The sequence below is a fragment of the Amblyomma mixtum genome, chromosome 7 (assembly GCF_055824585.1).
Source record: "Amblyomma mixtum isolate Tamu chromosome 7, ASM5582458v1, whole genome shotgun sequence".
In the NCBI taxonomy this organism is placed as follows: domain Eukaryota; kingdom Metazoa; phylum Arthropoda; class Arachnida; order Ixodida; family Ixodidae; genus Amblyomma; species Amblyomma mixtum.
The window spans coordinates 84,748,400-84,773,890 of record NC_143018.1 but is presented as its reverse complement, the minus strand read 5'-3'; the positions used below and the strand labels follow the sequence as shown (position 1 = coordinate 84,773,890).

At 43.2% G+C, this 25,491-nt stretch overlaps 1 protein-coding gene across 1 annotated transcript in view; it reads right to left on the bottom strand.

The window, feature by feature from the left end:
* The window catches only part of LOC149336684 (uncharacterized), a 61,972-nt gene extending 36,720 nt beyond the window's left edge, over positions 1-25,252 (bottom strand). Inside the window, exons 1-2 of the mRNA XM_089554206.1 lie at positions 25,153-25,252; positions 7,860-8,397 (exon numbers count right to left, since the gene is read on the bottom strand). Coding sequence (XP_089410332.1) covers positions 7,860-8,397; positions 25,153-25,252 — 638 coding nt within the window. The remainder of the gene's footprint in view (positions 1-7,859; positions 8,398-25,152) is intronic.
* Between the last annotated feature and the right edge of the window lie 239 nt (positions 25,253-25,491).

The window sequence follows — 25,491 nt, the reverse complement described above, 5'->3', positions numbered from 1 at the left end:
CTGAGACACCTGACAATGCACCGACGCTATCCACTTGATTATCACATTTCTACAATCTTCCTACCACCTATTGCATCCGTTAACAATGTCAGTTTGGTCATCACAAAAGGTGCTCTGAGCATGTGCAACTATCTTCGTGAAAATGTGCAAAAAGTACATCGTGCATCTGAGGAATACTTTGACACAAAGCTGCAATCCTACCTGTAGGGAAGGTGTGAGATGGGAGGAGAGCATCTGCTCTGGTGAAAGTAAAGTTAAATATGTGGGGCAAAATTTATAAATAGTGGAGAGATGCCAAAGCCTGACATCAAAACTTGAAGTACAAAATTAATGAGCCGCAGATTACTACAACAAATTTGGATAAGACAATGCTCATCAGAGTACATGCTGCACTGCAGTAGGAAAAAAGCAAGCAAAATAATTTGCACAAAAGCAGTCAATAATATGATGGGACTTGAACTTCATTGAAGATACCAGAAGAAAGGCTTACGACCTGAAAAACAAATAAAGAATAATTATTTTCAGCCAAAGCTCTCCATCTCTATTCAAAGCTGCCGCTGTGGATCAGTGGTTATGATGCTCGACTGCCAACCTGAAACACACTGGTTCAATTTCACACTCGATGGTCACATTTCATTAGAGCTGAAATGCTACAGGCTCTTGCACTGTGCAATGTCAGGGCACATAAAAGAAGCCAAGGTGGTCGAAATTATCCCAAGCCCTGCACTACGGCATCCCTCATAGCCCGAGTCACATTGGGATGTTAAACCCCATAAAACCCAACAAAAGTGTCTATATACATGTACTTTCTTTTCCAGCCTTCATTTGCATAATAAGCGATATTGTGAAAAGCGAAGGTTGGCTGATGCGAATGCAGAATGTTGCAGAAAGAAAGGAGCCTTCAACTAGTATTTTCATAGAAAGTCTGATATCACAGATGCATTCAGACACCAAACGAACTGGATCACTCAGCTGCTTTTTGCAGGATTCAGATACTTGAGCAGTGTAGATTTGCTTCCAGGGACTGCATCAACCGAAAATGACTTTGATTTGCCAAACAATTTCTCTTAATACCCAGTATACATACAAGACGCAAACAGTGAAAATCCAACACTCTTCACATTTAAAATGGGATGCATTACCAAAATATACAAGGCTGGAGTCATAGTTGTCACTTCCATTTGCAAAGCATGCAGTGACGTAAACTGGATATTTTCTGCATCCGTCTCACTTTTGCTTATTATTGAGAAATGATATTGGCTACTGGGCATGTCAAGAATTTTAGAAAGGACTAAGCAAGGCGCTTATCAAGCCTGCTTTGAATTCTTGATGATCATGATGGATTCTTATGGATCAAGGGTAGCCACAACCAACGTGCACCGTGGCACAGAGAATCTGCACTTATCCAAGGTGGGGTCAGAGGCCCATTTTCCAAGCATTTCACCACAGATAACCTGAGCACTAGGTCAGAGGAAAGTTTGCAGCTTTCGAATCACTGGTGTGCACCCAGCAACACTGGATCGAACCCCGCACATACCTCACGTCAAAGGGCTTGGGTCCTCACCACCCTCGAACTGTTTACACACCTGACACTCATACACTCGTTTGGTTTATGGGTGTTCAACGTCCCAAGGCGACTCAGGCTATGAGGGACGTAGTAGTGAAGGGCTCCAGAAATTTCGACCGCCTGGGGTTCTTTAACGTGCACTGATATCGCACAGTACACGGACCTCTAAAATTTCGCCTCCATCGAAATTCGACTGCCGCGACCGGGATCGAACTCTCGTCTTTCGGGTCAGCAGCCGAGCGCCATAACCACTAAGCCACCAAGGCGGCCACTCATACACAGACTCTCATTAATGTTCAGAGTGCACATATGATGCAAAAAGAACAATCATAATAAAGTGGCAAGACAGCCATATTTCTGGAAATATAACAGCAACAAGGCATACCATTTCTTCAAGCAGCACAGCATAAACACAGGCTCGTTTCAGGAGACTTCATCTCATATATTGCTGTGGGGAAAGACTTCAAATGGTATGGAAGTGCAATACCTAGCATATTTTATGAACCGCAATCACGAAGCTTGAACTCACTTTTGTCTATGTGCATTTATGTGCATGTCTTACAGGAACATTCTCCCAAAGCCCAGTTGCCACTCAATCACACAGACACCAACCGAGGTACCATTAGCAAAATCTTGCGGTGGCCTACTGTGCCCACATTCATTACAAGTTAAAATTGCCAAAACATGCCGTTTTAGAACACAACTGTCAGCCAGAGTAGTTGCCTTGAGGCATATTTTGCTGCAAAAATTTTTTGTTATCTTCTCTCATATTAGCTTGAATGCCTGCGAAAATAAATAGAGTAATGCATCATGTATGCAAAAAAATGGAATGTCACATGCAGCTCTACTTAACTGGTAACTGCATACCCTAAGCACATCCACATGAACAGAGAATATTACTATTACTGCTATAACTGCTGCTACTGCTACTCTTAGGCGAGGTTCATTTACAAAGAGTGGCAGCCAGACTTAGTCTAAACAAAATATTGGCAATATTGGCATATTGGCTAAACAACATATTGGCAACTGAGAGGGAAGAGAGATGGAATGTGCTAAAGAAAAAAAATAAACTACAGGACAGAAAACACGACGTTGAAATGTGAACTTGGGAAAGAATTTTGCAAACCTTGCCCAAAATGTTAGCACTCCTAAATTCAGTTTTCTAAAACGTCACAATTGCCCAGGTTAACTGCTTCTACCAAGAGAAAGTGGTAAGGCTCGAGGTGCATTTCACAACTACTATGACATTTAAGGCAAGCTTCACTACCAGTTTATATACACCTTGACGCAACTCGCCTGTGGAACACATTCTCTGTGAGCCATCCCAAGCACAATACAGGCGCATAGCAAGGTCACATCTAATTGACAGTAAAGTGCCATGCAAAAAAAAAAAATTAATCAGGTGAGCAATTTTCACGCTTCGAGCAGGGCTATTGTAGAGTCAAGGTGCATTGTGTAGCTGCAATGCCTTTAAAAAACTGATAAAGTTATGAAAAAACCCTTTCTCGGCAAATGCAGCCACCGTCTTGGCAAACACTGCACCTCGGAAACACTACTGCTGGTAAGGAAAAGTATGAAACAGCTGGAGGAGAACAGGAGCTGTGAAATCAAGATAAGGATATCCAATGTAAATTCATAAAGATACTAGCAAGCTGGTAAGCATCATGTAGCACTCCTGCTCGAATTCGTGGATGTGCCAACGCACAACGGCAAATGCCAAGACACAGTGAAACAGTTTTGCCTGCAGTGTAAAAGGAAGGAAGTGACAATGTCCTGGCCCGAAGTAATTTGATTTATGGAGTGGTGTTTCGCACTTTGTCGGAAATCTCAGAAGATCCGCTTACAACCTAGAAAAAAAAGAAAAGAAAATATACCCCAGACATATTCTTACCACAATTAATGCATTTCTCTTTAATACTTCCCACATCAACAGAACTGGAACTGCGACAAGCTGAGGACGCACGGCGCAAATCCGGAAGCAAGACCAAGAAGGGTAATGACTGCAGTGTTTCATGAGACTAGGGATACCAAAGGTGAATGTGGACAGCAGTAGAACTGGGTCATTCCAGTGCTTGCTGAACAATTCAGGTACTTGCACTCAGCTGACTGGATTCAAGGTGCTACATCCAGTCGGAAAGCTCTTATATACACCATTTTTCGTCATTTATTGAAGTCAGATAAAGTGCCTGTATATATCTCCACCATATCAGGAGATGCTGGTATGTTCCTGTGAGCCACCTTGCTTTGGATATGGAAGCTTCTAGGCTAGGTTCACAAGCAGTCAGCATATACCCGATGAGTCTCACATGCAGGATGGACTTTCCATGCACAGTGGGAAGATGAAAAAAGGCCCACAACAAAGTCCCATCAAGTTGAGAACCTAGTGCCCTGTGAAAAATACTGAGAACCAATAGCAGGTTACCAATAAAGTCGTTTATGGTAGCACAGTAGGAAAAGTCACATAAATAGCACAAAAGCAATTTCTGCACTTGCACAGGCAGAAAGTTTCATGAAACAGAGTAGGCAACTCAGACATTTGCATCCAGGGGCTATTTATGTAAGCAGAAAATTGAAGCTTCCATATTACAACTTTTTCTCTTTTTTAATCGCTGTCACAACCTGTTTGCAGAGGAGTGCAAGCTACGAGCACGATGTGAGGGTCATCTTCCAGACTACTGCTCTCCTGTGCTCCAAAACAAACTACCGTATTTACACGATTGTAAGTCGACTCAAATGCAAGTCAGCCCCTCCTTATCTCATATCATAAAAAAAAAACTTAGAGGTCCCATAAGATTCCCCTTTAATAGCAGAATACGATAGCACTACCTGGCCACCTCAGATGCTATCGGCTGCCGTGCGCAAGCGTGCCCGTGTGCCATTCCAAAACTAAAGCGTATTAGTTACTGGACTACTCATCCGCCCTTACGCCACTGTTCTCACTAGCACCGTCGCCTTGATCGCTGCTGCGGTCCCACAGCATATCAGTCTAAGGTCATCGTCCAGCGAAATTCCGCACTTCACATATAGCAACATCACGAAATCACGTGGAACAGCTGAAAACTCTGCCTTGCTGCAGCTGCCACACCTTTATCCCCAGTTCCGAGATGTAAAACGTACTCCCCGCAGTGCAGTTCTTTTCTTCAGCGTAAATCATGACAATCATCTTGAATATAGCCATGAACAAGCGCCGAACTCTTACCGGGCCCAGAGCACAAATAACGACTGACGAAGCACTACGTTAAAAAGTGGTAAAACATGGTGGGTGGGCGGTCATCAAATATGTCACATCCAAAGAGAAACTACTCGTGACCAGTGTCGGCTCTTCCGTCAGCTACCAACACTCCCTGACACCACTGCCGTTCCGAGTGGCAGCACAGTGGTGGCCATGCTCCCGCAATTGGAACAGCGGACCTTTCAACAACTATCGAGACTCCCTTGAGCGCCGAGTGCGCAGTTAAAGTAAAAAATAAAACTTGGAGGACGCTGACACGTCTTTTTTAAGAGCAGAACGCAACAGCGCTATTGGGCTGCCACAGCTTATCAGTAGCCGAAGTCTGCAGCCACGCACGGGGAGGGCAAGGAGTACCAGTCCGCCACTTATCCATAACTGCCATCGCCGCCGCGCTTGGGCAGGCTGCTGGTTCTGCGCATTTTCAAAGCAGCTGCTCAAGGCCAGCACCAAGAGAGATATGCGACAGAGCCCTACAGGAAAAATGCAACCACGCTGTAGCATCCCTGATATCTCGTTTGTCTTGCCTTTATTTATGGTGGCACGCTTTGGTATCGATTGAAAGTCGACCTCCCCACTTCACATTTTCAAAAAAAAAAAAAAAAAACAGGTCAACCTGCAATCGGGCAAAAACAGTACACACATCTGATACTCGTCAGCATACACTCATTCCTACTGCTCCACTGCCCACAATACGAACAAGCTGTAAAATGGAGTCTTACATATGTTGTTGATGCACTACAAAACACATCAAGCGTTATAAAGAACACCATTGTCCTCCCAGAGCCAACACCATCCATTACCCAAATTAGTGTAGTTTATTTCTTGTTCTCACAACTTTGCAGCCACTGTCCTTTAAACAAACCATTGAATTAGAGGAGAACGACCTGGCAAACTCCCGAGGATGGTCTAATAACCTTCCTCACAAAGAGACATACTTACACTATGCAAACCACAACCCTGAAGCACTAGGTGGTAAGGCACACAGCACTATGCAAGTAGTTATGTAATACAGCTGACTTTTGATCGCCGAGGTCACCATGAATATCAAGAACGCACTGTGTAGATACCAGCCAAGGATGATGAACTGTGAAGCACATAACTGAGGTTAAAAAGCTCAGACACTTTCAAATGACAATCCCAACATGCAGTGAAGTTACCACATACTCTCTTGGAGCTTTCATATACAATTTATACCCACACAAACCATGCACTGCCCCATTAAAAAAGACCCCGCAACTAAGCTGGCCAATCAGCACAATGCATGAAGGTTGCACACAAGTGCATCACTGAAAGCTAGCAGAATGAGCAGGAGCTTTATGGAGGAGTAGATGCATTATCATAAATGCTGTTTTTACGGTATTCTCGTCTTCACTTGCATGCGAATGCCTTCAGGTAAAAGTGATAGTGAAACAGCTCACTTCTTGTGGGCTTTCACATGCTGCTTTACATCTGGTTTTACCGATGTCCACTGGACACACATGGCTGTGACCAAGCTTGCCACCTGTACAAGTACAATGTCAGGAAAAGAAAAAGGAAAAAGCCAATACAACTGTTAAAACAGTCACACCACTACTTGTAACAATGACACCAGTAATTACAAAAACAAAAAAGAAATGCTTTAAAGACAGAAGAACAGGGAGAGAGTCTTTCCAAGGAACTCTGCACCATTATGAAAATAAACAAGTAGATTACATTCGTGCTCGAGGTGGCAGCACCACGGTGCAGGCAGACATTAGTACTTACTGCAGCACCATATGGCTGTAGGGAAGAAAGGCAAAATAATATGACAGCATTGTTATAATTAAGAAAAGGTAGACCATACCATGGTACCAAACAAGTTTGTGCACATTGTTGCTAGGTGTCCCCATACTTATGGTCGTAAGGAAAGAATCATTCAGTGTCAGGCTGAGATTCACACAAAATGCTTTAGTGCTTCACTGTGTCCAAGTATACATCTGAACCTAAAAGAAATGTTTTACATGTAACTTTAACTGTATCATGATAAAAAAATAGATGTCTTCAAGCAGTGTTTACTTTAAACCTCTGACCCACGCTTCAATGCATGAGCTACTGTGCTTAATTGCTCAATGCATTTTACATGCACATTCTGAGCACTCAAATACTGTTAATTACTTGAAGTACTATTATTTCTACTACTGCCATGACTACTAATAGAATTGTTGGTATTGGGCTTAGGAGGGAGCGGAAGATGAAAGAGCCCAGCGATAACAACTACTTTCTCCATAGTGTGAAACCATGCCAGCAATAGTGCAGCTTTATTTCAACCCGGAAAGAACACATAGCATAAATGATAAACAAAAATCTTCTTATATGTTGCAAAGCATCTAACAGGGAAAACACTTAAAAAAAGAACTCAAAGATCAAAGAAACAGTGTCTTTCATTCACAGTAGCATGAAACTTTGCATCAAGGTAATACATCATCTCCAGACAAAACTTTGCTTCTTGTTAGCACCTACCCAACACAAATTTTGAAGTTCCAAAGCCCAAATAGAAAAGACCACTCTTGGACGAAAAAGGAACCTTCATGATGCCTCATGTGCAAATTTCACAAAAACGAACATTCAAAGTGCATACAAAATTCTGTTCTGGCTTTCTTAGGCAGCCTAGAAAATGCTTTGCTGCAGGAAACACACATGAGCTGGGTTGCACACAGCACCCCTATAAGTAAGTAAAATGAAGTTTTACTACACAAACACACTCATCTGTGACTAGAGCACTTTCCTCATGCCGTTCCGATTTTGATGAGCAGAGAACCAGAAGTGTTTGCAATCGTTCAACCCGAAATCAAACATGTTCCTTGTCAATATGGCAGACCGTAACACAGCATAGTCTTTGTTAGAAGGCACGTTGATGGACAACCTTAACTTCACTTCAGGTCCCCAGTGAAAGCTCGCAAAATAATACGATAGGGCTTTATAGAATAGTGGACACTTTTGCATGGTTATGCTGTTCATGATACTTGCTGCCTACACGCTAACGTCCGAGAGGAAAAGTGAGGATGAAGCAGTTTTCAATTCTAGTGTTTTTTTTGTACGTGCCTCTTTAGGTCCGACCTCCTTGCGAAGACCACGGGACACAGCTGGCATTGGTGCGGCTTCTCGCCTGTGTGGATGCGAAGGTGGTTTACCAGTGCAGACTTCACTTTGAAACTCTTGCTGCAATGGGTGCACTTGTATGGTCTCTCTCCTGTGTGGGTGCGAAGGTGGTCTACTAGGTGGCTCTGCTGAGTGAAGCCCTGGGGACAGTAACTGCAAGTGAATGGTTTCTCGCCTGTGTGAGAACGGAGGTGCACAATCAGGGTGGCCTTCTGCGTGAATCTTTTGCTGCAATGCATGCATTTGTGTGGCTTCTCACCCGTGTGGGTGTAAATGTGGGCTACCAGGGTCCTCTTCACTGCGAAGCTCTTGCCGCAATGTCTGCATTCAAAGGGCCGCTCCCCAGTGTGTCTCCTCTGGTGGCGCTTGAAGTTTGTGTGGACAGTTGTAGCATAACCACAATCATGGCACAGGAACCGTCGCATTCCTCGCAATTTTTCTTGTGTTGGTGAGCTGGATTTGCCATCAGTGACATCAGAGCCTGCACAAAGAAAAAAAAAGTTTACCAGAATGCGACAGATATGCCTCACTCCATAGTTCTACACTGATGCCACCTTCAAGAAGGGTAAATAAATTATGAAGGTGCCTCTAATCAGTCCCTCTTATGTTGTTGACACATTGGGTGCCAAAGTCAGCACGTCAAAGTTAAATAAAGCTTAGACCTGACACCAAACATTCCTTCCTTCCTAGCTGGCACGTACATGACATCCAGCATATAGAAGGTCATTAACAGCATGCCACTACAGCTGCATATGTAATGAGCTACAAATATTCTGAGCCTCTGTATGACTTTAGCCCCGTCAGTCCCATCTTTGTCTTTTCACCAACTTGAGCTCACAAAAAAGAAGGTAAAAAATAAGAAAAACATCCCCCAGATGACACTCAGTGCAGCAAGAGGGCCATTCTGATTTCTCAGCCATTACATTTGTTGGAGATCAACTTTACGGTGAAAATAATAGACCGCACACCGCTTACATCACTTTAAAAAAAAATCTTTGGGGCCCATATAATCTGTTTGCAACAGCAAAAACAAGGCAGAGAAATGGAGATAAAAAAAATAATAGACAACATCAGACAAATTAAAATTTACCAGAAAGTTTAAAGCAGTTCAAATAATCATGCTTGTTTACACGCAACACCAAGAGCAGAAGGCTGCCTCTAAATAATTTATAAGCTCAACATAACTTAATAAAATGCAGTGGCAGCATAAAGGGACATTGAAAATGAAAAAACAATAAATGGATTCCACTGCTTACAGTTCAAGGCACAATATATCTCACTTCACGTCTGTGCAAGGAAATTTTATTCCACGAGTTTCAATGGCAAATCACGGCATAGAACGATGTCTGAACAGCGGCATATATTACAGGGCTTCCCGACGCAATCACACCCCTCAGTGTTCATAAGCCAGATTCTGGAGACAGCTGGTTAACTATATTTGTTGTGCGAACTATTTAGAATGCAACACCACAGTACTGGAAATATATAGAACAGAAAAAAAAATGGACAACTCAAGGTGTGCCCTTTGCTCTGCTTTTTTCATTTTATTGTTTTAAATCCAAAAATTGGATATATGCAAGGTGTCACTGCTCAAACCTCATCAAAGAAATAAGACCACAAAAGTGCAGACTCTCAAACAATCACCGTAATAGCATGACATGCACATGACAAGCGTGGTTTCAACGCTGCAGCACCGAGACACCTGACAATGCACCGACGCTATCCACTTGATTGTCAGAGTTCTACAATCTTTCTACCAACTATTGCATCCATTAACAATGTCAGTTTGGTCATCACAAAAGGTGCTCTGAGCATGTGCAACTATCTTCGTGAAAATGTGCAAAAAGTACATCGTGCATCTGAGGAATACCTTGACACAAAGCTGCAATCCTACCTGTAGGGAAGGTGCGAGATGGGAGGCGAGCATTTGCTTTAGTGAAAGTAAAGATAAAATATGTGGGGCAAAATTTATAAATATTGGAGAGTTGCCAAAGCATGACATCAAACTTGAAGTACAAAACTGATCAGCCACAGATTATTACAGCAAATTGGGAATGTGACAATGCTCATCACAGCAAGTGCTAAGACACAATTTAACAAGTTGCACTACAGTAAAAATAAAAGCAAAATAATCTGTACAAAAGTAGTCAATTTGATGGAATAGGGATTAGCACTTCATTGAAGATACCAGAAGATGGGCTTACGACCTGAAAAAAGAAAGGAAAAAGAAAAATTATCATCAGCCAAACTGTTCCATCTCTATTCAAAGCTGCCACTCTGGCTCAGTGGTTATGATGCTCGACTGCCAACCTGAAACATGCTGGTTCAATTTCACACTCAATGGTCACATTTCGATAGAGATGAAATGCTACAGGCTCATGCACTGTGCGATGTCAGGGCACGTTAAAGAAGCTCAGGTGGTCGACATTATCCCCAGCCCTCCACTACGGCATCATGCATAGCCCGAGTCAACTCGGGATGCTAAACCCCATAAAACCCAACAATTAACTTTGATTTGCAAAACAATTTCTCTCAATAGCCAGTATACATACAGGATGCAAACAATGAAAATTCAACACTCTTCAAATTTAAAATGGGATCCACGAGAGCACTGTGCTATCGCAGCAGCCCATCACGCCTCGTGCTGTTGTTGTTGCTTTAAAAACAATGGCACATACCCACGGTGGGAGATTGGCCAGGGTTTCGTGCAGACCCAAACAGGAAAAAACTAAACTGCAACACACTCTTGCGCTTGCCGCATTGTACGCCGTCGTCTTCAACTTCCACCTTCGGAACGAACACATCAGACCAGCTTAAACTCGATCGTAGCATAACTTCAGTCAATTATTGTTGCCAGACGTGCCTATCACCAAGCAAAGCAAAACCATGAGCCAAAAAGGCTAAACACATGCGTTCGTTCGCACATCTGCTCGGTTTAACCACATTTAGCCCCTAGCGCTTTGTATTTTTTGTACATGTTTCTTCGTGATTTCTGTCGTTGCTTAATTTTGGTTTACTGTGTGGCCACTCAGAGCTTGTCTCTTATTTTGGTAGAGCGAAGCCGGCACACGAGCAATGAAAAACAAAAATTCACAATTTCTTTGCACTTGTCAGCGCCTCCGTAGTCACAGCGTGACAAAGTGCAAATAAATGGCTTATGTAGGAATAGTCTTCATGCAGCTGGCTATGCCACCTCCGAAAATGTCAGCAAAAAAAAAAAAATTTGAGATAACACCATCAAACTACTGCGCATTCGTCATGTGATCACTTTTGTAGCGCGCACACCCGTTCTTAAAATGCCGTCAGAACGTCTTGTTCTCAGCATTACTGAGGTTGCAGTATTTGTCACAAGGTAAACGCCAGCCCTAAGCAGCCTTGTGCACTTAGATGAAAGAGAGGACTCGGCCAAGACAGGTGCAACCCAGACATATATAGATATGTTACTGATCGCTAAGCTAGATCTTCCAGAATGGCGTTGTAGGCAAGTTGCGGTAAAAATCAATGCAAAGGCTGGACCAATGTACAAAAATCGCTCTTTTGTAAAAAGCAACGAGAGCAAGCAAGCGCGTTAATTGTTTGCCAGAAAACAGCCGCTAACAAGGTTTACTAGTGGCCGTCATCGATCGCACAGGGTTTTTAGTGTCTCGATGTTGCAACCAAGCTTACATGTTATAACCAGTAAAGTAGCGTCCATCCCAAGCCCAAATACCGATCTCCAGAAAGCACAACTACCAAGCGAATATGAGCCTGTTGGCCGCAAATCAGCCGCTGCGAGCAGGCTCGTGCAGCGACTTGTGACCCCTCGCCAACCGCCGTGCCACTAGTGGCACGCAGTGTCCCTATATGAAACTTTGGCCGGAGTTTCGTGACCAGAAAAACATTGAAGGACTATGCCATGGCCAATGAGTGCCATGGCACAAAGTATCTTCATCTGTCCAAGGTGGGGTCAAAGGCCCATTTTACAACCCCGTAAACCATCAAACGTCACATGGACATCGAGATATTTACGCTGGACATCAGACACCTCCACTAGACATCCATTTTAGTAGTTTACCAAAAATCTACGTACCTACACCACAAAACTAGTGTCCAGTCCGAGGTATAGTACGTAGTGCAGACATCCAGCTCGACATTTACCAAATATTTGTGCATACTGTAAGTATGCCCAGTCTACATAGTCTAGACATATACATAGAGAGAATATGACTATGCACAGACCAATAATTTGTCTTACATACGGCAGTTGTAATATCTACAAAGTCTGTTTTCCAAAAATGATTTATGTCATCCTACTGTTCCTTAGGTCATCTCTTGCCTACGGGCTTCCGCTATAGCATGCTATGATAATGCTAACATAACGCAAAGAGCATTATGTTACAAGAGCATTATAATGCAAAGAGCTTTATGTTAACAATGCCAGCGGATTCTCACGGCAAGAAATCTCCAAGGGACAGTGCGATGAAGATGACCTTAGATTTTTGCAATGCTGCACGTAAATCACGGGAGCTTGCAACCCATGCTTTATGCAACGACACGTGCTTTACGGAAAAACACAATTGTGTTTTTTCCTTGACCTATGCCGGCTTTGTTATTTCAGCTACAATGTTATTAACTGAAGCTAAACCATTCTAGTCTAAACAACAAAACAGGCATGGGCACCTCGTGTAACGTCAAGGCAAGCTAACCGATTATCATTGAGGGTAACAGGCTGGATTAAGAGACAAAGCAAGCACAGCAGAAAGAATCAGGTCAAGAGGGCAGATGAGGTTATAAGGTGGCCGCCGCTGGCACAGGATAGGGTTGATTGGGAAAATTTTTGGTGGCAGTGGACTTATTGGAGATGATAAAAAGTGGGGTGCAAGAAGTTTACTCTCAAGAAATATGAGGTCACACATCCAGCTATACAAATGCCAAAATTTTCCTCAGTTCAGCTTTCCAGTAGTTATCACTTCTAGCGCGACTAGCTGTTTTAACATACTTTTGAGAAAAATTAACTGCAAAAAATTGAATTGAACCAATTTTTGTGCTTTAGATAGTTGGATAAGTTGAATAATATATGCTTAATCAGAAAAAGAAAGGTTATCATAGTTCTGTGGCTATATTAAAAAAACAGTTTTTTTAGTGTAACCTCGCACCTTAAGCTGAGATAGCTTTGGCTGATGCGCAAGGTATAAATTTAAGGTAAGCATAGTAACGAAATAACAATGTGAATCCTTACCAAAGTAATTGGCATTTTAAGCCACCTGCGCCCAGTTGAGTCAGAAACCTGATGGGTGTGCATTTAGATTTGCCTTTACTACTTCAAATATTTTTTCTTCTTTTTAGTCACGATAATGTTGCCGTGAAGCGAGCATGGACACACATAAATACAGACAGTGCTGGTCATGCCACCAATTTGCTTTACCCACATGCATGCTACACTGCAAATCAATGTTTTTGAGGAGCACATCCAACCCTCTATGCATTCCCCAGTCCTCTCTCAGTACCCCCCATACCCTACCTCTTCCCCGTCCCAGTGGGATTCCGTCCTGTCTAGCACAGGACGACAAGCATGACCTGATCGCCCAGGCCACCCAGATAGCACCAGGTCAGTGGAAAGCTTGTACCTATCGCATCACTGGTGGGTATCCAGCAGCACTAGATCGAACCCCGCACATAGCGCATGCGATATGGATGCTTAAAGGTGCACTGAAGAGGAATCTGAACTCGTCTGTTTGCCGCAGGAACCCAATCTACACATTCTGAACATTCTTAGAAACTTCGATTTATTGCCCTGTTTGGCCGATTTCCCTAATTAAATGAAACTAACGTCCGGCTCTCGCCTTTATTTTTTTAATTCTCCCAGTTTGGTTGGCGGAGTCGACCAATGCGTGGAGTGCCTTTCACCCAGTCCCGTGGCGGCTTGCCGCTCTGCCATCAGCGGAGTAATACGTAGTAATCCGTAGAAGCAAATAGTCCATGCGTATTTTTATTTCTTTGCACTTATTTTGCGGCGATAATATCTGCGAATGAAACTACTTATTCACGGAAACCTAAAAAACAAAATAAAGTGAAAGCAAAGCCTCCACGGAGCTGGCTGAAAGGGATTCCAACCATTGGTCGACTCCGCTCATCGTACGGGGCGAATTCAAAAAATAAAGGCGGGAGCCAGACGTTAATCCGATTTAATTAGGGAAATCGGCCATACAGGGCAATAAATCGAAGTTTCTAAGAATGCTCGGAACGTGTAGATTGAGTTCCCACTGCAAAAAGACGAGTTCAGATTCCACTTCACTGCACCTTTAAGCTGGCAAGACTCTGCAACTGCTATGGTAAAATTGCTTTTTATATTGGGATGCGACTCTAATATGAGTAATTTTCCAAGTTTATTATAAAATTTTCCAGAATTATCCTAGATTTTTTTACATTATTAGAAACAGGCAGTCTAAGAGCTTGGGTCCTCACCACCGTCGAACTGTTTACACACCTGACACTCATACACTGGTTTGGATTACGGGCGTTCGTCCCAAAGCAACTCAGACTATGAGGGATGTTGCAGTGAAAGGCTCCGGAAATTTAGACCACCTGGGGTTCTTTAACATGCAATGACATCACACAGTACACGGGCCTCTTAAATTTCGCCTCCATCTAAATCCGACCACCACGGCCGGGATCGAACCAACGTCTTTCAGGTCAGCAGCCGAGCACCATAATCACTAAGCCACCGCGGCGAACACTCATACACCGTCTCTCATTGATGTTCAGAGTGCAAATCTGATTCAAAAAGAACAATCATAATAAAGTGGCCAGACAGTCATATTTATACAAATTTAACAGCAACAAGACAAATCATTTCTTCAGGCAGCGCGGCATAAACTCAGGCTCATTTCAGGACATTTTGATCCTATACATTGCTGTGGGGAAAGATTCCAAATGGTATGAAAGTGCAATAACATAGCATATTTTATGAACCGCAATCATGAAGCTTGAACTCACTCTTGTCTATGTGCATTTATGTGCATGTCTTACAGGAACACTCGCCCAAAGCCTAGTTGCCACTCAGTCACATAAAACAGCAACAGAAGTACCATTAGCAAAAAACTTGAAGTGGCCCACTGTACCCACAATCATTACAAGTTAAAATTGCCAAAACATGCCGTTTTAGATAACAACTGTCAGGCAGAGTAGTTGCCTTGAGGCATATTTTGCTGCAAAGCTTTTCTCTTTGTTTTCCTCATGTTAGCTTGAATGCCTGCGAAAATTGAGTAATGCATCATGTGTGCTAGAAAAACAATGTCACATGCAGCTCTACTTAACTGGTAATTGGATACGACAAGCACATCCAGCTGAATAGAGATTATTACTATTACTGCTATCATTGCTGCTGATATTACTCTTAGGTCAGGTTCATTTGCAAACAGCGACTGCCAGACCTAGTCTAAACAACATATTGGCAATATTGGCATATTGGCTAAACAACATATTGGCAGTCTGGCGCAACTGAGAGGGCAGAGATAGAATGTACAAAAGGAAAAAATTAATCTACAAGACGGAAAACATGACATTGAACAGTGAATTTGGGAAAATATTTTGTAATCCTTGCCCAAAATGTTTGCACTCATAAATTCAGTTTTTTATAGCCTCTCAATTGGTCAGGTTAACTGCTTCTACCAAGAGAAACTGGTAAGGCTCGAGGTGCGTTTCGGATGTGCTATGACCTATTAGGCAAGCTTCACTACTAGTTTATATACACCTTGATGCAACTCGCCTGTGGAACACATTCCCTGTGAGCCATCCCAAGCACAATACAGGCTAATAGGAAGGTTACATCTAGCTCAGAGTAAAGTGCTATGCAAAAAAAAAAAATTCAATCTGGTGTCAAATTTTCACACTTCGAGCAGGGGTATTGCAGAGTCCAGGTGCATTGTGCAGCTACAATACCTGTAAAGAACAATGATACAATTATTACAAAACTTTTTCTGGGCAAATGCACCACCATCTTGGCAAACACCGCACCTCAGGAACACTACTGCTGGTAAGGAAAAGTATAAAACAGCTGGAGGAGAAGAGGAGCTGTGAAATCAAGATAAGGATATCCAATGTAAATCCATAGAAATACTATCATGTTCGCAAGCATCATGTAGCACTTCTGCTCAAATCTATGAATGTTCCGATGCACAACAGAAAATTCCAAGACACAGTGAAACAGTTTCGCCTGCAGTGTAAAAGGAAGAAAGTGACAATGTTCTGGCTGGAAGTAATTTGATTTATGGAGTGGTGTTTCGCACTTTGTCGGAAATCTCAGAAGATTTGCTTACAACCCGAAAAGAAAAGAAAAGAAATATACCCCAGACATACTCTTACCACAATCCATACATATCTCTTTAAGACTTCCCACATCTACACAACTGGAACTGCGACAAGCTCAGGCCACACGGTGCAAATCTGGAAGCAAGACCAAGAAGGGTAATTACTGCAGTGTTTCATGAGAATAGGGATACCAAAGGTGAATGTGGACAGCAGTAGAACTGGGTCATTGCAGTGCTTGCAGAACAATTCAGGTACTTGCACTGAGCTGACTGGATTCAAGGGGCTACATCCAGTCGGAAAACTCTTATATGCATTCAAAAGAATAATAATAATAGGGGATTCCCCTAAACATTTGACCAAAACTGTTCCCACTTCGAGTTATTGATCAATTCCCTCTCGCCCTACCATAAGCTTACCGTCCCGGTTAGCTCAGTTGGTAGAACGACTGCTCTGGTGAAGCGGTGGTCCCAAGTTCGAACCATGGACCAGGACGAATTTTCTTTTAACTACGAAGTTTCTGAGAAAGCTGTGTAGCTTTCCTTTGCAGCCGTATGGCTGCGCTTGGGTGGACGCCAATGAGTAATTACTCCCTTATTATCGCTCTGCACTCAAGTATGCTTTTAACAGAGAAGTAGCTTTCATGCTGCTATATTTGCAACATCTAAACTTAAAACCAAACTAAAATGCTGACTTTATATTAGATGTCAAAAAACATGGCTCCAGGGAATTGGGGCCACTGCCTCCTAGCGATTGTTTACACACTCCCATGCTTGCAAAAATGAACAGAGCAATGTGCCATAGTGCGACAAAAAACAAAATTAAATATGTGTACGGTTAACTGCTCAATCCATTTCATGAGAACGTACAAATGACTTGTCACTAGAACAACTTAATATTGCTGTGCTACTATTACTACTACTACTAATAAAGCTAGCTTCATTTCCAAACCCTGGAAGCTGGACCTAGTCTACATTGTATCTGGGCAAGCTAGTACGGCACAGAGCACACAAAGATGGCATGTGCTGAAGAGAAGTTAGAGGTATCCGAACATTCGAAAGTCAGAAAAGCATCTCACTGTTAGCACTAGTGAGTTCGTTTTCTGTCGATTAATAAATTCAGGTAAAGTGCCTGTATATCACCACCATACCTGGAGACGCTGCTATGTTCTTGTGAGTCACCTTGTTTTGGGTGTATGAGCTTCTAGGCTAGATTCACAAGCAGTTAGCATATACCCAATGAGTCTTGCACGCAGGATAGATTTGCTATGCACAGTGGGAAGATGAAAAAAGGCCCACAGCAAAATCGCATTCACCTGATAACCTAGTGCCGTGTAAAAAATACTGAGAACCTAATGCAGGTGACCAGTTTATGTAGGAAAAGTCACACAAATAGCACAAAAGCAATTTCTGCACTTGCAAGGCAGAAAGTTCCATGAAACAAGAGAACAGGCAACTTTGACATTTGCATGCAGGGGCTTTTTATGCATGCAGAAAACTGAAGCTTTGAAGCTTCCACTTAAAAAAATTTTCTTGCAACTCATTAGCAATAACAAGAATCTTTGCAAATAAAGACCACTTAAATATGGTTTTGATGCATTGGGATTTAGGTTGCAATGTTATGCATAGCAACAGCACTTCAAATGCTATGCCATCATAGTAGGAGTTATTACTGGTAATGCACTGTGCCTATTTGGAAAATTTGAGGTGTGCAATAAAAAAAATCAATCCATCAACTTGCCATCAATTTTTTTTTCATTTCGATGCATCACCCACAACTCAAGTTCTCATCCACGCCTGCAAACACAGTGCTGGTGCTGTCATAGCCAAACAATGGCAGAACCATGAACTCGTCATTACTATGCTACCTGCCGAGCGGAATTTTTTATTGTACATGAATGAATGTGAATGTTCGGTGCTTGCTTGGGCTGCTGCCAATTTTCACCGTTCTCTGTTCGGTTGGCATTTCTCAGTCCTGACCAACAATTGTGCCCTTCTGGCTTTCTTCGCTAAAGAGAAAAAAAAAAGCGATACGGGCTGACCTGGCACCGGGCATTATGTTTGAAAGAGTATTCGCTCACCGTCACATACACCACCACGACTTAGGCTGCTTGTCCCTACACCCTGTGCCACCCGATTGCAATGAGGGGGACCATATTTAGTTTCTCTTCCTCATACCAGAACTTCTCAATATCACCCACGAACAGTGCCGTGATCTCTCATGACAATCGCTACTTGCAGACCTTGACTCAGAAAACAATTCCTCCTTACGATTTGCTAGACAGCACTATTGCCGCAATATCCACTCTAATGGGTCTGAGTTGCTGCTTCTTTTGCCCTAGTGGCTTCGCTTAGGCGTCTTGAGAAAATACCTGCCAACCGCTGGCAGTCTTGGTGTGTGGAGTACGTACAAACAGGTGCGTAGCTGTTTTTTAAGAACCAGTTCGTGCCACAATGCATAAGGCTATCTTGCCTCCTGTTATTTGCGTCACCACTTGTGCGCTTCAGCCTACTGACATTCACTCGAACCCCAATATCACGTTGGTTTCAACCTGCTGGTATCTTTCCGAAGTCCTGCTTAGGTAATAAGTCGATGGTCACTGTCACTGATTCTACAGCCAGGTACGCTATACCAACCCATTCGCCATAACATGCGCTAACTACAGAGTTGAGTTTATTAACATTTTAGTTCTCAGTACAGAAAACTAAGGGCCGGGAACAAAACGTACAAAACCGGTACCTGGCTGCGTCCCCTGACCCCATAACAAAGTCGATAGCGATGCACTACGAATAACCAAATCATAAACTAAGGAAGAAACACATACAAACCACTTAGATTGAAAACAATTCAACATGATGTTTGAACTTGTGCACAACACTTGTGCCAATATTTGAGCAAAATAAAATCTGTTTCAACAAAACCCTGTGCAGAATCCATCAGGAGAGACATTTATAATCAATAATGTACAAAAAGTAAGTATGACGAACATAAATTAAATATAGTCCTTTCCACTCAAAAGCAGTCATTACAGAAAAGTCACTCGAAAAGAAAGTACACATTATAGAAATCACAGTAACTGTGACCCCAACTACAACTACACAATGAAATTTTCGCGCAAAAGTCTTTTCAATGTATTAATAGAAATGCTAAAAGTTTTCCTCTGCAAGAGGACTTCCTTCAGCATGGTACTTCATGTGACAATTATTTACTGATTAAGGGCACTAGTTTCTGCCGAAAACAGTCCTCCGCTCTTGTACCAACTAATACAAGCTGACCACACACCCTATCATTCCTCGAATCGACCGACTGAACGGCTCGACCGTACATTGACCGGCATACTCTCCTTTATATGGCTTTCACAAAAGTAAAGTGCCAAAAGAGGTTTGCCTCTAAGCACAGTTGTGGGGCTTCTGTAGGATCCAGGGAAGTTCTAAATTTTCCAGGCCTAACGACGACAGTTCGGGTCTTCAAGGCAGTAGAACTCCAGTGATACATAAAGAGCCACACAGCATGGGACCAGGCGCAGACCCCCTGGGGTCTTTACATTTGCAAAGGCCTGAGCCGACAAAAGCGATTGGGAAATTGCTCCACCTTATGTTACGTTTGCCACTGTGACACCGCTGTCTTTTACCATTTTATCTTTTGTTCCCCATGCACACTACATTGTCCTAGGGCCTGGACACATCCGTACTGCCTGCTCGCGCATCAACAACACAGTATGCACATGCCACTGCATGCAAGCGGAGCTAGCTCACGTGCCAATTTGCCAGCGCCCGTCTCTCCTCGTCACAAACTAATGAGCAGCTGGTTTATGACTGCCGTCATAGGAAAGTCCACGTCCTTCCAGGCTACCTTGTCCTCCTGTGGTGCCTATCTCACTGGGCCTAAAAAGCTATATTCCCGCTACATGGGCGACTCCCGAGTGCTCCTTCAGGTGACTGATATGGCCTATGTAATTGCTCAATTTTCCGACATTGTTCACCCACCTACACACAAGCTGAGGCGATGCGCTTCCAGCTAAGCACCCGGAATGTGTTGTCACCGGAGGGTCTTGTCACGGTCTATAGGTGCAAGCAGAGAGGATGACAATAGCAGTACATGTACTGGGCGCCCCTTCCTGTTGGCTATTCGGCTACATAAGCCTATATTTTGTAAATAGGTCTTCCATGCGATGCTTTGGTCCAATACCTTTCATGCGTAATAGCTCAAAGCGACTTCCAAAGCAAAACAGGCACAGAGGCCACGTGCAAAAGGCGCCCGTGTGCTGTGCCATGTCAGTGCAGGTTAAATATCCTCAGGTGGTCGAAATTATTCGGGAGCCCTCCACTACATAGGGAACCTCTATTTTCCTTTCTTATTTAACTCCTTCCTTTATCCCTTCCATTACAGCGCGGTTCGGGTGTCCACCGCGATATATGTAAGACAGTTAGTATGCCATTTCGTTTCCTGAAAAAAAAAAATTTTTCATTTTCGAAATAAGGGGGGAGGCGGTGCACAACTAAACTACCGCACCGGATGCCGTTCACCCTAGTGACGACCCTGGAGCAGTCCCGATATATCAAACTTATCATTTGATTTGTTGATTTAGTGACTCAGGCTATGAGGGGAGCCGTAGTGAAAAGCTCCGGAAATTTCGACCGCCTGGGGTTCTTTAACGTGCACTGACACCGCACAGTACACGGGCCCCTTGAATTTCGCCTCCATCAAAATTGATGGAGCAGCCGCGTCCGGGATCGAACCCGCGTCTTTCGCGCCAACAGCCGAGCGTCGGAACCACTTAGCCACCGCGGCGGTTATCAAACGAACAGCGAAATTGCAGTTAGATATACAACGCGACTTTTCAACACTGGTACACAGGATATTCAAAGGGATCACGTGTTGGCCAAGTCAGATGCAAGCTCCGTAGTGGATGGGCCATTTCTTTTTTCTCGTAGTCGAGGATCAATGACTGTAGTACACTGACTTACCAATTTAGCCGCCAATCTTCTCTTGACAAGTCGCTTTGCAACGTTCGAACACTCTCTGACAACGCCCGGCCGTATTATTGTTATTACTGCTCCAACAAAGAGCGCGCCAGAATATGTTCGAACGTGGAGTTCAAAAGAAGAAAACTTATGCGGACGCTGCCGACTTGGGAAAACAGTAACACTGACACAGTCGCTGCATTTCGCACCAATGAGCGTGAACATACGCACATACAACGCACTACTTTCGCCGAACACGGAACTACAAGTGTGAGTTTTCGCGCCCGCACCCCCGCACGCCCACACCTTTGACGAAAAAGAGCGGAAGTAGCGAGAAGCTTTGAAATTTCCGGTTCCTGTCGCCTAGAGCGCGGCCGGATCGAGCCTCCCATTGGCTGAGGCGCTGTGGTCACGTGTTAGCATGATGACAATTGCCACCACCCCGTTTCAAAAGGAGCGCTCCTATCCATCCATCCATCCCTACGTTGATCCATCCATCCATCCATCCATCCATCCAGCGCGCGCTGTTTGGCGGGAAGCATGGCGGGAAGCGTTTCGCCAGCTTTGACGTCTACGCGTTGCGGCATACCGACTTGCGGCGACGCCGAGTTTCCGTTACGCTTACGGTTGCTTCAACCGAAGAGGCAGTGGGCAAAGGTTTTTCGTCATTCAGTCCGGAAAAAGCAATGCGGCTTGCCGAAAGGTTTCGCTGCAGGCATAGGATCGGCCGGGAAAACATTGATAATGAGCGGGATCCCCGTCTTTACTATGTGAATTGCCGTTCTTGAGTTATCAGCCGCATTTTTTTCGGAGGATTTGTTGTGAAGAGCGAGCGACAGCAGTCTTTCTTCGCAGCTAATGCCGTTGGCATGCTGTAGACGGATTCGTTTGCTCGCGGACTACGAAAGTCGTGCTTCTCGTTGTCTTAGCCCCGCCGTTCACGCTGCTGGCTCTGCTAGGCTCTGCAGGGGCAGTTTAATTCATGTCGCGCGCATTTCGTGGCGTATATATGCCACGAAATGGCCGCGACATGAATTAAACTGCCCCTGCAGAGCCTATCGAGGAACGCGGTTCAGAAGTTGCCACTCAGTCTCCTCCAAGTCATCAAGGCCATTCAGGTTAGAATGGTATTTGCTTGCATGCTCCTAACAAATGGTTAAAGCTTTGTGTCTTAAATTTAATTGCTTGGATATAGTGCCATCAGGTAAATAAAATATTTAAAGTGCTTGGCAGTACGCAACATGAAAGAACTAAGCCCAAACAGGAGTTTAGTTTGCTATTATAGGTTACATTTTAAGGAGGCTTAATATGCAAGATTAACCAAAACTTCAGCTTTGTCAAGAAAGTGCAGTGCAGCTCTTTTCAAGGATTTGTGACAAGGAAATATCAGACTCTGCAAAAAACACATCTAAAACATAATGCTCTCTTGCTTGCAGCAGGTTTATAAATGAAAGTTTAATGACCTGTAGGGCATCAGGATTGCAAAAGTACACAGAGTAAGGGTTACCACATGCTGCCTACTAATGGCAAACATCCACATCAGAACAGATTCATAAGTTTGCTTTGCATGAGAAACTTTTTCAGAAAGTTTATGATTAAATACGGATTTTTGTGCGTTTTAAATATTAGTGCCCGTGCAGTCACCTGTTGTGGAGTCACATCCTGGCAGTGGCCAACATGATTTGGTGCCTTGCTCTGCACAAGGTATGTGTAACAATGTAACAAATTTACTATCAAATTTCATTTTGTGTCTTTCATTACTTTGCTTTTTTTCTGTTTGCAAGCCAAGGGTGACTCAGCAGGGGCATTTCGCAGACTAACCCTCGGGCTCTCGGCTTTCTTAGCTTCACTGAACGCCATTAGGTTTCAAGACATGCTTAGCAACTCCATGTGACCTAGCTTTGTACCCTTTCTGCATAAGATGGAGGCGGAGATGCGTAGTCCATCAACAAATGTGCAGCATCATTAATAATGCCTGGCTACGTATTGAATAGTCTGCTGTTTGCAGTTACAGTATTCTTAATATTTTCAGAACAAGCAGGTAAAAAATTGGAGCGTAAGGCATGCATGTGCTAAAAAAAAACAAATGTTCATTGATTTGAAATACAGAACCTTGTGAGCGAGGACAGTCGCATTCTGGAGGTGTTTGTGCGCCCATTTTTATGGCTTTATTGTTGCTTTTCCAGATACCTCTCTGCTTGTCCTGCGAGAGTTGTGTGTTCTCAAGAAGGAAGTCAGGGCTATAAAGAGAATGCTTTCTGTGAAAGAAGTGCACCAGGGCTGCGCAGACAACATCATTGCCATGCTGCCTTTAAAAACTGAACAGGATGTCGTTGAGATTGAAAAAAGCTGGAGGCGAGCTAGGCACTGTGTACTGAGATGGTATAATTAAACTCGTTTGCTTAAACATTTTTTGCATGCAGGTAACATCAGTTAATTGAGCTGCACATGAGTTTTAGATTTTAGTGGATAGTGTTAAACTCCCTCTCGGAAGTTGTGTGCAGTGGAGTGGAAACAAGCTCAAGGCAGATTTCTTGCCTCTTAAGTTGACTGGTGAGCACATGAGAAGAGTATGCTCAGAGATGTCATCTTGTGTTTGCACCTTCCACTCCACTGCAATTAAGATGAAAATAATTGAGTTGTAATGTTTGGCAGCAGCAACCATACCTAACCTCATTTACCTAGAAATGTGAAATCAATACCTTGTGCTTCATTAAAAATAATGCAAGCAGTGCTTAGTCTTGCATATTTCCTCTGTGCATTAGTTTTCTTTTTTGTTGTTGTTGAGGCAGCTTTACTTTCATTATTATTTAATCCATTTGGATGCTTTAGATACCTGTATGAGGAATTTTTTTAGTGCAGGTACACAGCTGTGGCTACTTCGAAAAATGGATGTTTTTCTGGCTTACCAGGTTCTTTATGCAGGTCAGTCAGCTTGCCAGTGCGGGCGGAAACAACCCGCATTCAGCGACAGCGCTCATACTGGCACGGCTTTTGACAAATGAACTTGGCCAAAAATTCAGCCTCTACGGCCAAAAGGGGGAAAAAAGCATTTGCCGACCTGCGCCTTTTCGTTGTTGTTCAGAGTGAGTCCTTAGCCTCTTTCTTTAGTGAAATAATAATGTTAAACTGTATATTTAGTGCGTCATGGGGCAAACAAGGTAACATGGCTCTCTGCTAATGGAAGCCTTAAGGTGGATGAATTGCTATGTAAATTGGCTTCTTCTGGGTTTGATTTTTTTAAACTCCGGTGAATGCTGTATGGGGCTTAGTTTCACTAAATTAAGCAAAAAGGGATAACCAGGAAAGATCCACCTTTATCTTTATTTTTGAAGCATAAGGCCGGTATGCCTTAAATTCTCATCTGGTTGGAATGTTCTAATTGACTTTTTTAATGCAAAATAAATTGATTCGAGATTATGGTGGGCAAATGATGAAGTGTTTGTAGTGAAGGAGTAATAATACTCAGATTAGAAAAATGAACTGAGGTATTGTCAGTAATAGTGAATATTAGAAGTGAAGTCAGCGATTTCAACTAGTAAGCTTATAAACTGAAATGGAGTAGCTTTTTAATTTGCACATTCAGTCGCCACAGTCTGGGAGATTTTTGTACTGTCGTCCACACGCCTGTTGCAAGCACTTGAGCCACGCACTACAGAGTACAATGCTGTCAGTTATGAGTGGTGTATAGAACACATTTTTGTGCGTAGTTGTTTGCAATAATTTTAACTAGTTTCTCGGGGTCTGAAAAAATAATACACTAAGACAGTGATGAATAATGCTCAATAGAGCTTGTTGATCCAGCACTCTAGACAAGTATGTGGGTGACTGTACTTTAGGTGTATTAAATTTTTTGGTGTAATAGGTGTATTTAATTCTTGCGTTTCCAAAACCACCTTGTAGTCGTTGCAACACAGTAAACTTGAGCTCTCCATGTAGAGTATAGGCATCGAAAGAGAATGCATGTCATTTAGCAGCAGACTGACCCAGTCCCACGCTGCTTATCACACTCCTGGTTGTGTCGGACTGCAGCAGAGCTGGGCCATGGTCGTCATCGCTAGAGATGAGCTGCAGACCAGGCTGCATGGCATGCTCCCATGTGACATGGGTGTGCCTTCGTGTGTCCAAGGCTGTGTGCTTAATAGTGCCACACCTGTACACAGCCAGATTTCCTTTTGTTCAAGAATCACAATAGTACTAGAATGTATGAAAATTCATACAGCTATATAGCCAGCCATGACTGCGGCAAGGTGCCAAACCATTGATTAAAAAGTAATGGAAATTTGTTTCAACTGAACATTTATTACCTTGAAAGTGTGTGGAGG